Source organism: Rhinatrema bivittatum, chromosome 9, assembly GCF_901001135.1.
Source record: "Rhinatrema bivittatum chromosome 9, aRhiBiv1.1, whole genome shotgun sequence".
NCBI lineage: Eukaryota > Metazoa > Chordata > Amphibia > Gymnophiona > Rhinatrematidae > Rhinatrema > Rhinatrema bivittatum.
The window spans coordinates 113338245-113354156 of NC_042623.1; the positions used below are offsets into that span (position 1 = coordinate 113338245).

Genomic DNA, 15912 nt, shown 5'->3' on the forward strand with positions numbered 1-15912 from the left:
GGTGAAAGATGAAATAGAGGGATATATTCTTTAAGTTTGTGTGTGTCTGAGGTAATAAGCAAGCCAGAGATAGTTAATTCTAATTCTAGTGTCTGTTTTTCCCACCCACTCAACCCTTGATTTTTAGGCAAGAGACACTTTCTCATAAAAATCAATCAGGGTCTTATCTAAATCATACTATAGTACCAGCCCTGATTGAAAGTTTAATCATCCCCTTGTAGGACCCTAGCTGATTAATTAGTAAATTCACCTGTAAATTTACAGTACTCTAATTCCAATTCCCTTAGTATTCTAAACTTAACTAGGAACTCAATAAAATTAAGATGAAGGCAGCAGTCCAGCAGCAAGAGGGGGGCTTTCCAGTTTTTTGCATTGAGTGTCACTTGTATGATTTTTTACCTGCCGGTGAGAGATTGTATGTCTGCACTCTGTGCAAAGAGCTCCTGGCTCTCAGGGAACGAGTCCGATCTCTGGAGGTTAGAGTAGCAGAACTGGAGGAGCTGAGGCAGACAGATACATTGATGAGACCTTCAGGGACATAGTAGCCAAGTCCCAAATCCAGTCTGGCAGCCCCAGTGCTGCCTTGGATCAGAAAGGTCTCCCAGTAGGAGAACATCACCCTGGTGTAGCAGGAAGTGATCGTGTAGCAAGGACCTGCTCTCCAGGTGATGCATTGTCCTCTCGCACTGAGGACAAGTCTCCCAGGGCTACTGCCCAGGAGGGAAGGGTTAGGCCGGCCATCATAGTTGGTGATTCAATTATTAGAAAAGTAGATAGTAGGGTGGCTGGTGGACGTGAGGACCGCCTGGTAGCTTGCCTGCCTGGTGCGAAGGTGGCAGACCTCACGCATCACCTAGATAGGATTATAGACACTGCTAGGGAGGAGCCGGCTGTCTTGGTACATGAGGGCACCAATGACATAGGAAAATGTGGAGAGAGGTTAAGGAAGCCAAATTTAGGATTTTAGGTAGAAAGCTGAAATCCAGAACCTCCAGGGTGGCATTCTCTGAAATGCTTCCTGTTCCACATGCAGGTCACCAAAGGCAGGCAGAGCTCCAGAGTTTCAATGCGTAGATGAGACGATGGTGCAGCAAAAAGGGATTCAATTTTGTAAGGAACTGGGGAAAATTTTGGGGAAGAGGGGAATCTTTTCCGAAAGGATGGGCTCCACCTTAACCAGAATGGAACCAAGCTGCTGGCACTAACTTTCAAAAAGGATATAGAACAGCTTTTAAACTAGAACAAGGGGGAAAGCAGACAGTCACTCAGCAGTGAATGGTTCGGAGCAATGTATCCTTGAAGGATACTAATGAAACAGGAGAGTTAGGGCATCCCAACAGAGAGGTTCCAATAAAAGAAAACATAGCCCATGTACCTATATGTAAAAAATCACCAAAGCTAATGATTTCCAAATTATCCCTAACAACTGAAAAGCAGGTAATTAATACAAACAAAACACACACTGAAATGTCTGTATGCAAATGCCAGAAGTCTAAGAAAATGGGAGAGTTAGGAGTGTATAGCAGTAAATGAGATTGACATAATTCAGATCACAGAGACTTGGTGGAAGGAGGATAACCAATGGAACAGTGCTATATCAGGGTACAAATTATATTGCAATGATAGGGAGGATCAACTTGGTGGGGGTGTGGCACTTTATGTCCGGGAGGGTATAGAGTCCAACAGGATAAAGATCATTCAAGAAACTAAATGCTCAGTAGAATCTATATGGACAGAAATCCCATGTGTATTGGGTAAGAGTATAGTGACAGGAGTATACTATCGTCTACCTGGACAAAATGGTTAGACAGATGATGAAATACTAAGAGAAATCACGGAAGCTAACCAATTTGGCAGTGCAATAATAATGGGAGATTTCAATTACCCCAATATTGACTGGGTAAATGTAACATCAAGCCTTGCTAGAGACAAAGTTCCTGGATGTAATAAATGATTGCTTCATAGAGCAATTGGTTCAGGAACCAATAAGAGAGGGATCTATTTTAGATTTAATTCTTAGTGGAATGCAGGATTTCGTGAGAGAGGTAACGGTGGTGGGGCTACTTGGCAATAATGATCATAACATGATCAAATTTAAACTAATAACTGGAAGGGGACAATAAGTAAATCTACAGCTCTAACACTAAACTTTCAAAAGGGAAACTTTAATAAAATGAGGAAAATAGAAAAAAAACTGAAAGGTGCAGCTGAAAAGGTTAAAAGTGTTCAACAAGCATGAACATTGTTTATAAATACAATCCTAGAGGCGCAGTCCAGATGTATTCCACGCATTAAGAAAGGTGGAAGGAAGGCAAAACGATTACCATCATGGTTAAAAGGTGAAATGAAAGAGGCTATTTTAGCCAATAAAACATCCTTCAAAAATTGGAAGAAGGATCCATCTGAAGAAAATAGGATAAAACTTAAGCATTGTCAAGTTAAGTGTAAAACATTGATAAGACAGGCAAAGAAAGAATTTGAAATGAAGTTGGCAATAGAGCCAAAAACTCATAATAAAAACTTTTTAAAATATATCTGAAGCAAGAAACTTGTGAGGAAGTTGGTTGGACCATTAGATCAGTGGTCCCCAACCTTTTTTGCACCAGGGACCGGCTTCAAGCAAGACCATTTTTCCATGACCCGGCAAGGTGGGGTGGGGCAGGGGCGGGGCTATGGATTTGGATTTTAGTGCATACTTATCATTTAAGTATGACATTTATGTGAATGTGACGCAACTCACCATAGGTTCAGAATGTCCATTCTCTCTCACACATACACTGTCACATACATACACATTCATGCTCTTATATCCACCATAACCTCTCGCTCTCACTGACACTGACACACTCTCAGGCTCTAAGACACTCTCTCCCCCTCCACACACAAACTCTTACTCCCCTGGATTTTCTCATACATACTCATGCTCTCACTCTCACTGGCTCCCTCACAACCTCAGAGCCTCTCTCATTCCTCTGCTGCCACTGTCACTGCTGCCATGTGGCTATTGGGGAGGCACTGATTGCTGCTACTGGCACTGAAGCCCATTCTGCTGCCTCCTCTGTGCAGACCCCGTGGGCTTCCAGTTCCTCCATGCTGATCTCGTACATTGTGAGATCCGCATAGAGAAAGTACTACTCTTGCACATTCCCAAAGATTACATTTATCACATGTGCCAATCAGTAAAAAGTAATTTATTTTTTTTTTACATCTGCTGTCTGATCTTAGTTTTCTAATCGGTTGGTCACAGGCTTTTTTTTTCCCACCTTCCCTTTCTTATTTTTTTGCCAATTCCTTTTATATTGCCTTTTTTTCTATTTCTTTTCTCTCCATCTGTCTTCTTCCCTCAAACACACAGTCAGGTTCTCATTCTCACATGCTTTCTCTCTCTCTGTCTCTCACACACACACACACACACACAGGCTCTCCCTCTCACATGTTCTCTCTCATACAATCATTCATACACACAGTCTCTCACTGGCACATGCTGTCTGACTCTCACACACCCAGGCTCTCTCTCACTCCCATATGCTGTCTTGCTCAAGCACAGGCTCTCACTCTCACATGCTGTCTCTCTCACACACACAGAGGCTCTCACATGCTCTCTGCAAACATTCAGGTCCTCACTCCCACACACAGTCTCTCAACTCACTCCCACATATAGTCTCTCAACTCACTCTCAGACACAATCTCTCAACTCATCTCATACAGGCACACATACACACTCTACAAACCCTCAGCCTCTCTCTCGCCTCTGGGCCTCCTCTTCACGGGCCGCTACAGGATGGGCTTTGCAGCAGCCCTGGTCTTTTCTGGCTGCAATGCTCCTCTTCTGCACGCAGCTGAAACTCCTCCTCCTTCCTGACTGCAGCAACATTTCCTCCTCCTTCCTGACTCCAGCAACATTTTTCTTCCGGGGCAGGGCGGCTCCGGCAACAGAGTTCACCGCTCAGCTGCGACGCGCTAATTTGCTTTTCGGGTCGTGGGTTTGGAGAAGGCGGGTCTCCAGCCTCGCCCCGCCTCCCCGCAGCGACAGCCAATGAACGGCAGCCGGTGAGAGCGCGTCGCGGACCAGCAAAAGAACCCCAACGGCCCGGTACTGGTCCGCGGACGGTGGTTGGGGACCCCTGCATTAGATGACCGAGGGGTTAAAGGGGCTCTTAGGGAAGATAAAGCCATTGCAGAAAGACTAAATGAATTCTTTGCTTCCGTGTTTAAGATGTTGGGGAGATATCAGTTCCGGAGAAAGTTTTCAAGGGTGATGAGTCAGACTAACTAAACCAAATCACTGTGAACCGGGAAAATGTAGTAGGCCAGATTGACAAACTAAAGAGTAGCAAATCACCTGGGCCGGATGGTATGCATCCTAGGGTTCTGAAGGAACTAAAAAATGAAATTTCTGATCTATTAGTTAAAATTTGTAACCTATCATTAAAATCATCCATTGTACCTGAAGACTGGAGGGTGGCCAATGTAACCCTAATATTTAAAAAGGGCTCCAGGGGTGATCCGGGTAACTATAGACCAGTGAGCCTGACTTCAGTGCCGGGAAAAATAGTGGAAACTATTCTAAAGATCAAAATCGTAGAGCATATAGAAAGACATGGTTTAATGGAACACAGTCAACATGGATTTACCCAAGGGACGTCTTGCCTAACAAATCTGCTTCATTTTTTTGAAAGGGTTAATAAACATGTGGATAAAGGTGAACCAGTAGATGTAGTGTATTTGGATTTTCAGAAGACGTTTGACAAAGTCCCTCATGAGAGGCTTCTACGAAAACTAAAAAGTCATGGGATAGGAGGCGATGTCCTTTCATGGATTACAAACTGGTTAAAAGACAGGAAACAGAGAGTAGGATTAAACGGTCAATTTTCTCAGTGGAAAAGGGTAAACAGTTGAGTGCCTCAGGGATCTGTACTTGGACTGGTGCTTTTCAATATATATATATATATATATATATATATATATATATATATATATATATAAATGATCTGGAAAGGAATACAATGAGTGAGGTTATCAAATTTGCAGACGATACAAAATTATTCAGAGTAGTTAAATCACAAGCGGATTGTGATACATTACAGGAGAATCTTGCAAGACTGGAAGATTGGGCATCCAAATGGCAGATGAAATTTAATGTGGACAAGTGCAAGGTGTTGCACATAGGGAAAAATAACCCTTGCTGTAGTTATACGATGTTAGGTTCCATATTAGGATCTACCACCCAGGAAAAAGATCTAGGCATCATAGTGGATAATACTTTAAAATCGTCTGCTCAGTGTGCTGCAGCAGTCAAAAAAGCAAACAGAATGTTAGGAATTATTAGGAAGGGAATGGTTAATAAAACGGAAAATGTCATAATGCCTCTGATAGCTCCATGGTGAGAATGCACCTTGAATACTGTGTACAATTCTGGTCGCCGCATCTCAAAAAAGATATAGTTGCGATGGAGAAGGTACAGAGAAGGGTAACCAAAATGATAAAGGGGATAGAACAGCTCCCCTATGAGGAAAGGCTGAAGAGGTTAGGGCTGTTCAGCTTGGAGAAGAGACAGCTGAGGGGGGATATGATAGAGGTCTTTAAGATCATGAGAGATCTTTAACGAGTAGATGTGAATCGGTTATTTACACTTTTGGATAATAGAAGGACTAAGGGGCATTCCATGAAGTTAGCAACTGGTGTGTCCATCGGTCTTAGACGGCTTCGCCCCGTTTGCCTCACCTTACTCACGGCTCCTCCCGCTTACCTGGGAAAGATGGCTACTGCCACGTCTACAAGCCGACCTCTCTGGCGTCCCCAGAACGGCTATGGTGCAGCCTCCCACCATTGCTCCTCCCAGGTACCTACTAGGGTGCGCACGCAACCCTTGTCTTACCACCCTTGGCGCGAACCTAGAGGGCGTTCACTCATGCTGACCTCACGCCAACCGGGTATATTACCTTCACTAATTTGCTAGCTCGTTGAGTTAGCAAGGACTCAAATCCGTTCCTGTCTACTCTACTCTGCCGCTTCCGTGCTGCCCCAAGAAGCTTTCTCTCTGCCCTTCAGGGTAACCGCTAACCTGGGTACCCGCTCCTCGGGGGCCCTCTGCTTTCTTTCAGGTGCCTTACAGGGAACAGGTACTCGCTCCTCGAGGGCCTGCACTCCCTGCCTCGGTGCCTGTACCATCTACAACATACCTGGTGGAATTGCACAGCTACAGCAAACACCTAGTGAGTACATTAACTCTCAGTCTATATCATCCACATTATCTCCTTGCTGGGAGACCTGCTGCGGAACCTCCTGACGTCATCTAGGAGAGAAGGGCTCCCTCTGCCGAGGTCCCTGAGACTGCTACTACGGACTGCCTCACTACTGCCACCTGGTGGCTCTCTTCAAGCTGTCTAAATAAGCTGTGCTTTTGTGTACGAGTTTAGCCCAGTGCTGTGGCTCCTCATGGGGCTCCTCCCCGTGGGTCTGGTCATCTTCACAGCACCCAAGGATCCACCAAAACACACGTAACCATAACAGCAAGTAGCACATTTAAGACTAATCGGAGAAAATTCTTTTTCACTCAACGCACAATTAAGCTCTGGAATTTGTTGCCAGAGGATGTGGTTAGTGCAGTTAGTGTAGCTGGGTTCAAAAAAGGTTTGGATAAGTTCTCGGAGGAGAAGTCCATTAAATGCTATTAATCAAGTTTACTTAGGGAATAGCCACTGCTATTAATTGCATCAGTATTCACCAACCAACCTCTTTCCCTATATAAAATATACTCCAACACCCACTGTTCAAAGGAAATCCTTGCTTGGTGGTTTTGTGCTCCCTGGCAGGGAGAAGTGTAAAAGAAAGAAAAAGAAAGAAAAAAGTAAAAAAAGAGAAAAATGGACATAAAGAGTGAACAATAAAGAGTAAAACACGGGGCTATAAATAGGGACAATCACAAAGTGGTTGTTCTTTAACATAACCACCAAGCAAGGGTTTCCCTTGAACAGTGGGTGCTGGAGTATTAATTTCATCAGTAGCATGGGATCTTCTTGGTGTTTGGGTACTTGCCAGGTTCTTGTGGCCTGGTTTGGCCTCTGTTGGAAACAGGATGCTAGGCTTGATGGACCCTTGGTCTGACCCAGCATGGCAATTCTTATGTTCTTATGAATGAGGAATCCCAAACTGAGACTTGTACTGCAGAAAGCCCTCAATCAGAACATCTTACAGTTTCAAGTGAGTTTCTCAACTTGAAACTAATAAGATAACCCAGCCCCACCAAGTGGAGAGAGTAGATTGCTGAGTGAAAAGGCTGCGCAAAACTGCATGTGCAAAGTTATTGTCACTCTTGCTCTAGTGGTCCAGATAGTAGTGGGGCATAAAGTGTGAATTGATGACAAGTAGCAGCTTTGCAATGGAAGTGGATATGAGGTAAGCCTCTCAGATTGCCATGGCTTTCACTTGATGAGCCTTGACAGAATCTGTAATGTATAAACCGGGCAAAGCCAATTAGAGTGTTTGGCAACTGCCCTTCCCAACCTGTTGGGATCAAAGGACATGAAGAGCTGAGAAGCTTGACGGTGAATTTGAGTCCTCTTCAAGTGATATGCTAGAGCTCTCTTGCAGTCCAAAGAGTGAAGAGCCTGTTTTTTGTGCACATGTAGTCTTGGGAAAGAATGTTGGCAGTAGAATAGTTTAGTTAATGTGGAATGTAGATACCACTTTTGGGAGAAACTTGGGGAGAATACATAGGATCATCCTAAAAAAACTGCTCCCTTACATGAACTTAAGATGTGTACTGATTTAAATAAGTCAGATCACCTATAAGTCTAATTCTCCCTACACCCCATCCCCCACCCTGACTGCACAAGTCTCTCTCAATCTCCTACCTATTTTTACCAGGCTTTTTCAATTCTCCCAGTCCTTCCATCCTCTCTTTCAATCCTCTCCACAAGCCTCTCTCTCAATCCTCCCCCCAGACTTTCTTTCAAGCTTTCTACTTTGTCCCCATTAATCTCTCTTAAGCCCCACATTCTGTCCCTACCAGTTTCTCTCTTAATCCTTCCACCCTGTCCCACCAGTCTCTCCAATCTCCATACCAGTCCTCTAATCCCCACCCATACAATGAAGGCAGTGCATGTAAATTTTTCTCATGCATATTCATTATAGATGTCCTGAAAACTTGGCCTGTTTGTGGCACTCTAGGACTAGAGTTCGCCATCACTGGTGTAGGATCTTTGCTGCCTCAGACCGTGTTTTAATTCTTGAAGTAATGTCACTTATAGTGAAAGCTAGACCAAATGGAAAAAGACCGATATCTAATATTTTCCTTCCTTAATGTAATAGTAACTTCAAGCAACTCCTTTCTTTTTTGAGTTGTCAAGGGAGACAGGTCACTATAAATCCCAATGGCATTACCATTCCAATTAATAGATCCCAATGTTCTTACTGCCACCAGCACTTTCTCCTTCATCTGGAAATAATGGAAACAAGTAATATCATCTCGAGGAGAGTTCCTCACGACTGGGCTCAACGTCTGATAGGCCCTCTCAATCATCATTACAATCTCCTCCCCAGTAGATCTTTCAGATCACTGTTACCAAAATCATTGTCTGTTGTCTTAGGGATACCCCTGAATCTCAAGTTGCATCTGCAGGACTTATTTTAAGGTCCTCAATTTTAATAATGGCAGCTGAGTTAGTGCTTACAAACTTGGCAACTGATTTTGTTAACTGCGAAAGAGTTGCGACCTGGTCCTCCACAGGTGCTTCCACCTCCTCCCCCCACCGGCAAAAATCAGAGAAGTCATGACTCAGCTCAGTCACTGTATTGAAAATCTCTATTTTTACTGAGCGGATAATCCTTTTTCAGTTTGCAAAATCAGGTTTTAAAATCTTCTCTAGCCAGAACATCAGGCTGCGAGGACATTAACACAGTGCTACTGCTACATCATGTCGGCCTGTGCTGCAGCATCTACCATCTTGCCCGAATCTTCAGCAAGCACAATAAATGCGCCATAAGAAAATTGATACAGGTTGATTGATTTCTTGCGAGCTGACATGCAGATGAGTATGTTCAAGCCTTTTTCTACCAAAGTAAATCCTGTGATGGGCTCTCATATCACTTAATGCCACTTTATCAGAAATACAGTGGGGAACTCTTCACTTAGGCTGCCACTCGCAAAGATGGTCACTTCCTCTGTAGTTCTGTACTTTTAATGCGGATGAATCTGAGGTACGATTACCTTTATTTTACTTGTATGTACGTATTCAGGAACTAAATATAACTTATGGCATATGTTACTGTGTCAAGTCATGAATAGTATCTATCAGTCTATCAGGGAAACACTGGTTTAGAGCAAGAAGTCAAAAAACAAAGCTGGTGTATAACGTAATGGCTTCCTTCTACTTATAAAAATACTTTTAGAATTTAGAATTGCTGGTATAGCTCTACAGAATACATCATATGAAGACTGCATACTGAAATAAATAAGCACGAATATGAGCTTTTGCCTGACGCAGCTTTCCTGCAAAACGTTGTCAATGTTGGCATTTTCTGAAATTGGCGTGCATTGAAATTACTAGAACGGCAGCTGGGACAGACTGTGTTATAAAGACTGTATCTCAAAGTTAAGCAATTTCTTTAACTTAAGTTAACATCTACAGTTAAACCCTTGGAAATTAACAGAGAAATAGCATTGTGCTTAAGAAAACATACCAATATGATAATAGATTCAGCCTGCTGAAGGAAATATGCTAATATGCTAGTTGATTTAGCAAGAAATTTAAACATTTTATGGTAGTACTGAGCATACTTCTGCTTTAAAAAAAAATCTAAAAATATGAAAAAATAATTAAAAAGAAAAAGAAAATATTTTGTGTTTATAACAATAAAGGAAGAGAGGTTTTTTTAGACTGGTAACTGCACCAACTGGTTTGGGATTTAGCCTGAGGCATTTTCCTCTAGTACGGAGGACTTTTCCTCTCAATATAAAATTGTAGGCTTTTGGTTTTTTAATATATGATAGAAATAATTTTATAAGCAGAAGTTGTGAACAGTGACAATAGTCTCTTTTTTAAATTCTTTTTTGGGTGGGGGATTTGTCTAAGTTTGTAGTTTCCCTTTTTATTTTTTGAGATTTCTTTGTGAACAGGAGGGGCCCAGATGGCAAGGGTGGGGAACAGTTCCTGCTGACCAGCTTTTCCCAGCTGCTTTGTAGCCACCCGTGCTCACCTCTGCTCACTTGTGAATCTGTTCAGCAGATGAAAAGTGGTGTGGATCCCCACACTGTCAGAGGATGACCCAGTGCTGTCCCAGTAAAGAAACTGCAAACAAGTCAAAGGCTTTAAAATAGACATTACAGAAGCAGCATGGCCCTTCCCTGAAGGAGTCACAGCTGAAACTGACACTGAAGACTGAAAGAAACCCGTGTGGCATATTAAAGGAATAGGAGCAGCTGAGCAGCCTGCACTTTGATGGTCCCTAGTGGCAGGTTTGGTCTATTATACTAGAACAGAGGTGTACACCCATCGGTCCTGATTGTTGGAGGACTCTAATAGAATGTTTTGTTGTTAGTTCAAATTAATGACAGCCAAAAACCACTGAACCAATAAATATGATTGCTCACCTAATACTAGAAGCAGCACTTACCACTATGAGGAAAAAGAACATGCAGGCCAGGGAAAATCCACTGGTATATCCCAGATAGCCTAAAAAGAATTAAAATGACACAAATCAGTTTCTATGTCATTTCAAAATGTTTACTGGGTACCATCTGAAGGGCTAGATTTTGTGCTTGTCAATTAACCCCCACAGTTTTTCTGAACTAGGGAATTGTGGATATTGATTTAACATTGCATAGTGTTATAACATTGACACAAACAATTCTTAAGGTTCTGTTCTTCTACCCAATTAAGCTACCATATGGGTTTGAGTCTTGGAGGACATTAGTGATTGGATCTTGCCCGTGAAGACCACAGACCAACGTCATTTTGAAGAATTGCGACATTCCTGAAGGAAAACTGTTGTCCAGTTCTGTTTTTTTGGGGGGGGGGGGGGGGGTTTGCAATTCTATTCCAGTCCTGATCTCTTCCCTTTCAAATAACCATCACGGATACCAAAACCTGCATCAGGATGGGGTGTAGTAAAAGGCCAGCACTGGCCAAAAGTCCCCCTCCAGAATCCAGGTCATTTGGCAATCCCTGGGCAAGTGATAATTTAGTCAATAAGACTCCTGCTGTAGCTATCAGTCCTCTGGAAAAGGATGTGTGTACCAGGAACAGTGAAAGGTCAGAAATCATCTGTCTTCCTACAATGCACGCCCTTAAGGTGCAGACACATACATAGTTTTTATTCTTTTAAGACTTTTTTTTTTTTAACTATTTATTTATAATTTCAAACAAGATGCACAAGGCACATAACTCACTGAAAGAAAACCAGGCATTCACATGGAAAACAAGCCACAGGCTCAATACAAATAAAGAAAAGAAAGCTATAAAGAAAGAAGAAAACATGCTAGCCTTCCAAAGTCCTCAGTATGGAGGGAGATGCTACAATAAAACTAATAAAAAGGAAAAGAAGAAAAAAAGCAAAATAGAAATAAGAGGCATACAACTGAATAATTAAACCAATTATGAGATTAAAATATAGAACTACTAACCCACCTACACATGACTGTAACAGATGAAACTAAGAACTTTAATGATGCATCAGTACGCCAGCTTCACAAAGCAAATTTTTTCATCAGGCGTCTGTGTTCTGTCATCAGATTTCTTAAGCAGCCCATCCGCCTGCATTGTTTGAGTACCATATGCATTACTCATGTTCCTTCCTTTTTTTTAACTATCACATAAGAATTTCTGGCCACACTCACTGATGCATGCTTGTAGGAGAAGCTGTGTCTGCTGGGCAATATGGTTGTTAAACCTGCTTAATGATGTGAGGATTAAAAGGGAGACAGACAAGCTAAGACTGAGGTATCTGAGTGAAGAGAAGGGAGAGGATCAAGAGAGACAGAAAGAGGAAAGCAGGGAAACAGATTCAGGAAGTCAGAAAAACTGTAAAATCAAAGAGAACAGGAGCTTATGGGAGAGCGTGTGAAGGAGACTGAGGTGTGATACAGGTTCCTAGAAGCCAACCATCTTAAAGATGTATCCTACAAATCCTCCAACCCTCTCAAACAGACTTCAGTCAAGGACATTAGCAGCGTACAGTTTCCGAGCATTTCTCAGCATGCCTTATGTCAGATAAAAAAATAAAGGTTAGGGCAATATTATATATATATAATCCTGCTTGATTCAGAGTTTGCATGGATTTTTGCAAGTCAATAAGTTATAGGAAACTGATAGGTCATTAGTAAAAATGTGGAAGAAAAGTTGCATATCTATTTCATTCTACTTCTGATCAACCCCAGTAAAATTCTCAAGGAACTGATGTGGTAGGGATTCCAAAGTTCACTCTGTTTGGTTCTTCAGTTTGCTTCTCAATTCATGAGACACAGGAAGTTCAAAACAGCCAAGAACGCTGAAAAGGTAGCAAATATCCACTATGTCACCAATGGAATTTTCTATGGGACTTGATCAGATTTCTAGACAAAATATACAAGAAATCATGTTCCCATTTGTTCGTCCTCAGGCTAGTGCTGTTTGTCTAGGAAGCCTTAGGGCCTGATTAATCAAAGAGAGTTTTCTGTAGTCATAGGAGGTCTTCCATTCTATACCTATGGAAAACTTTTTTCTAGATCAAGCCCTTTGTGACTTTGAACCCTGCCTATCTCTACTTATAATAGTAGAACAAAAAAGGGATGGTAACTTTCAAACCAGTGCACGGGTCGCACTTTGGCCCGTGTGTGTCGGCATGTGCCCAGGACACGGAAATTTTATAACTTGTGTGCAATATGCGCATGTCATAAAATAGCCTGAGCGTTCGCACACATGCCCTATATTTTAAGTGGATGTGCACCTAGGCACATAAATCCCGTTTCTACTGCAGAAATCAGGGTATTTTAAAACAGGTGCACGTCCAACCCATGACCAGTTTCACCAGTTCGTCCACCAGTTTGCCCAGTGTTGAGCCAGGTCCTCCAAATCCCCCTGGTATAATAGCCTGCACTTGCTACAGTTACCTCAGACCCTTTAAACTCCTCCAAGTGAGATTTTTTTTTTTACACAACTTATATCTCCCCCATAGCAAAAGTAAACTTACCTGGCAGTGGACCTGGGTGTGCACCGGGGCGCATAAGTATTTACATGCACATCTCTTGGCCAGAGTCCAAAATGCTCACGCCCTGCCCCCACTCCACCCCTTTTCCAAATCAAGTGAGATGTGCGTGCAAGCGGGAGAGATATATGCATCTGGGTGGCTTTTAAAATTCAGTGGGCATGTGCGACGCCAACTTGTGCATACATTTTGCAATTTTGGTGCAAGCCAGGCTTTTCAAATTCACCTTTATATTAGCAACTTTTATTTTAGCTTGTATTTATGATGCTATTGGAAACTGTTCTTACTTCCTAGTCAATGCACGCAAGTATAAAATGTTTACCGTCCAACCAATGGACAGAGTACAACTGCTTGGTGCCAGAACCCTCATTGCTGCATGCAAGTTGGTTATTTTCAGGGTATGTTTTCCAATACCCTTTAATATTATGCAGACACTTCGATGTTTTTACAAACAGGTCTCAAAATGTCTTCCAAAACCCTTCTCAAAGAAAACCACAACATTTTCACTGCATTTGAAATGTCAGTATCAAGAGACAGCAGGCTGTAGTGAATGACTTGGAGTTGCCATCATGAAAAGAAATGACAAATCTTAGTTTGCTTCCACAGTGTTACAAGGAAGCTTTGTAGTTACGCTGCATCATGAGGCAATTTTACTGCTTAACCACTGTCAGAGATAGGGAACAGGACTTGATTGGTCCTTTGATATTATGCAGCATGGAATTTCTTATGTTCAGAAAATCCTGCTGCTCCAATTTGTAACTGGGAATTTTTAATTTTTTTTAAGGAGCTTAGAAGTGACTACTGTTTGGTAGAACTATCAAATAAACATTTTGCCATAACAGATCTAGTATAGCTTTTAGCACTTCATTTATATTTCAGATTTGGCATTATTTATTTTAATAAGAATTTGAATACTCTTACCTAAATTCTTGAGGAGACATAGTGGGAGAATAATGCTGATAGTCACAATCACTACAAGAATCCGACCATCCACATACCACGCACTGTAAGACATTTTGAACCAGGAATACGGAAAAGAAACTCTTTAGTTCAATGTAATATTGCTTCCTTTTATCTTTATACTCTCTACTCTTCATATCTTTTCACACTACAGTCGTACTCTCAAACATTTCCCATGTATTGTATGATCATTGTTCTTAAATTTATAGCTTTTGTATACTTGTGTTACCACCCGCTTTCAGAGGACGAATGAATCGGTAATCAAGCTGAAATAAATTAATAAATAGATAATAAAAACAATTACAACGATGGCAGGTGGGATTCTACACCTTTTTGTAAATACATTTTCCAAATCTGCTTATTCTTTTATCGTTACTGGTTGAATCCATTGGATTAGGTCAGGCTAGATTTAAATTAACCCGTGCAGAATAACTCCTTTCCTTCTCCATTCTGCTGCTGCCTGACCCTTGTACAATCCCACGAACAGGCTTGTAAACTCTCCTGTTGGACTCTGCCATGGGCCATACAGTCTCCACACCAGGCACATAAATACACTCAGGAGCACATCAGATTTTCTGCTTCAGGCTATTTTCTAAACTTAACATGGTATGTGGCTTTCATATTTAGCAGTGGTCCACATATCAAATGAAAGCTTTCTACTTGGTTAATACATATTTTTTGGCTAGGTTCAATCACTAATTAAACTTTGATTAAAAGGTAAGATGAAAAAGGTTTAACTTACAAAAAATCATTTTCTTCTCCCAGAAGGAATTTAATTGCAGAGGGTAACTCATTTTTCACTATGAAGAGGTAGCTCAACATTGCTGCCAAAATATACATTTTAGGTATAAGTTGTCTGAAAGTCATATAAATGTTAGAGCAGATTGTGACATTTGTCCAAAAACCAATGACTGAAAAGAACTTTATATTACAGAAACACAGCATCTGAGATGTACTGTGGAAAGGCTTGTGATTTTTTGCTATTGATATTAATATTGTATCTGCTTGATAATATATCTGCTGTGGGCATGTCATAAGAATATTGTATTATAAAGGGTCCTATGGCTCAGAGGAGTTCCCTCTAACATGATGAAGCTCTTACCCTGACCACCTATGACAGAATAAGATCTTAAATTTATCTTCATTTAACCATTTTAAACAAAATTATTGTATTATAAAAATAAACCTGTTACAAAAATTAATGCTGATTGATACAAAATTATTAGAGGACTACACAATACAACATTAACTAAACAGGAAAGGAAGATACCCTCCCCGTAGGCTGAACAGTAAGGAAATTTATATACCCTATGAAAAATCACTGGTGATTATTTTACTTATTTCAAATTTAATTAATCCTGATGATATCATCATTTATTTGGTTTGCATAAAGCAGAGTTGCTTGCCTGTCACAGGTGTTCTCAGAGGACAGCAAAATGTTAGTCCTCAGATGGGTAAATACCACAAAAAATAAATGCGCAGAAGGTACACAAGTGGAAAATGCGCAGAAGGTACACAAGTGGAAAATACCAGAGAAAACAAATGTGTGCTGCATTGACATTTAAGGTGGTTGTGTGCAAATAAATATTAAATAACTAGAAATAGAGAGAACATCTCATTACTTGGTCATTTTAATCAGGGATAGACCAGAGCACAATTTTTAAACTTGGTAGTTAAAATGAACTTCAGAGAATCTTGTTAAGCTACCAATTTTAAAAATTGTGCTCTGGTCTATCCCTGATTAAAAAGACTCTTTATAATTTGACC

General features: G+C 41.3%; 1 protein-coding gene across 1 annotated transcript in view; it reads right to left on the reverse strand.

Moving 5' to 3' along the window:
* The window catches only part of SLC38A1 (solute carrier family 38 member 1), a 141019-nt gene that overhangs the window by 33488 nt on the left and 91619 nt on the right, over positions 1–15912 (reverse strand). The window contains exons 7-9 of the mRNA XM_029616920.1: positions 14888–14969; positions 14107–14189; positions 10618–10676 (exon numbers count right to left, since the gene is read on the reverse strand). Of these exons, the coding sequence (XP_029472780.1) occupies positions 10618–10676; positions 14107–14189; positions 14888–14969 (224 nt within the window). The remainder of the gene's footprint in view (positions 1–10617; positions 10677–14106; positions 14190–14887; positions 14970–15912) is intronic.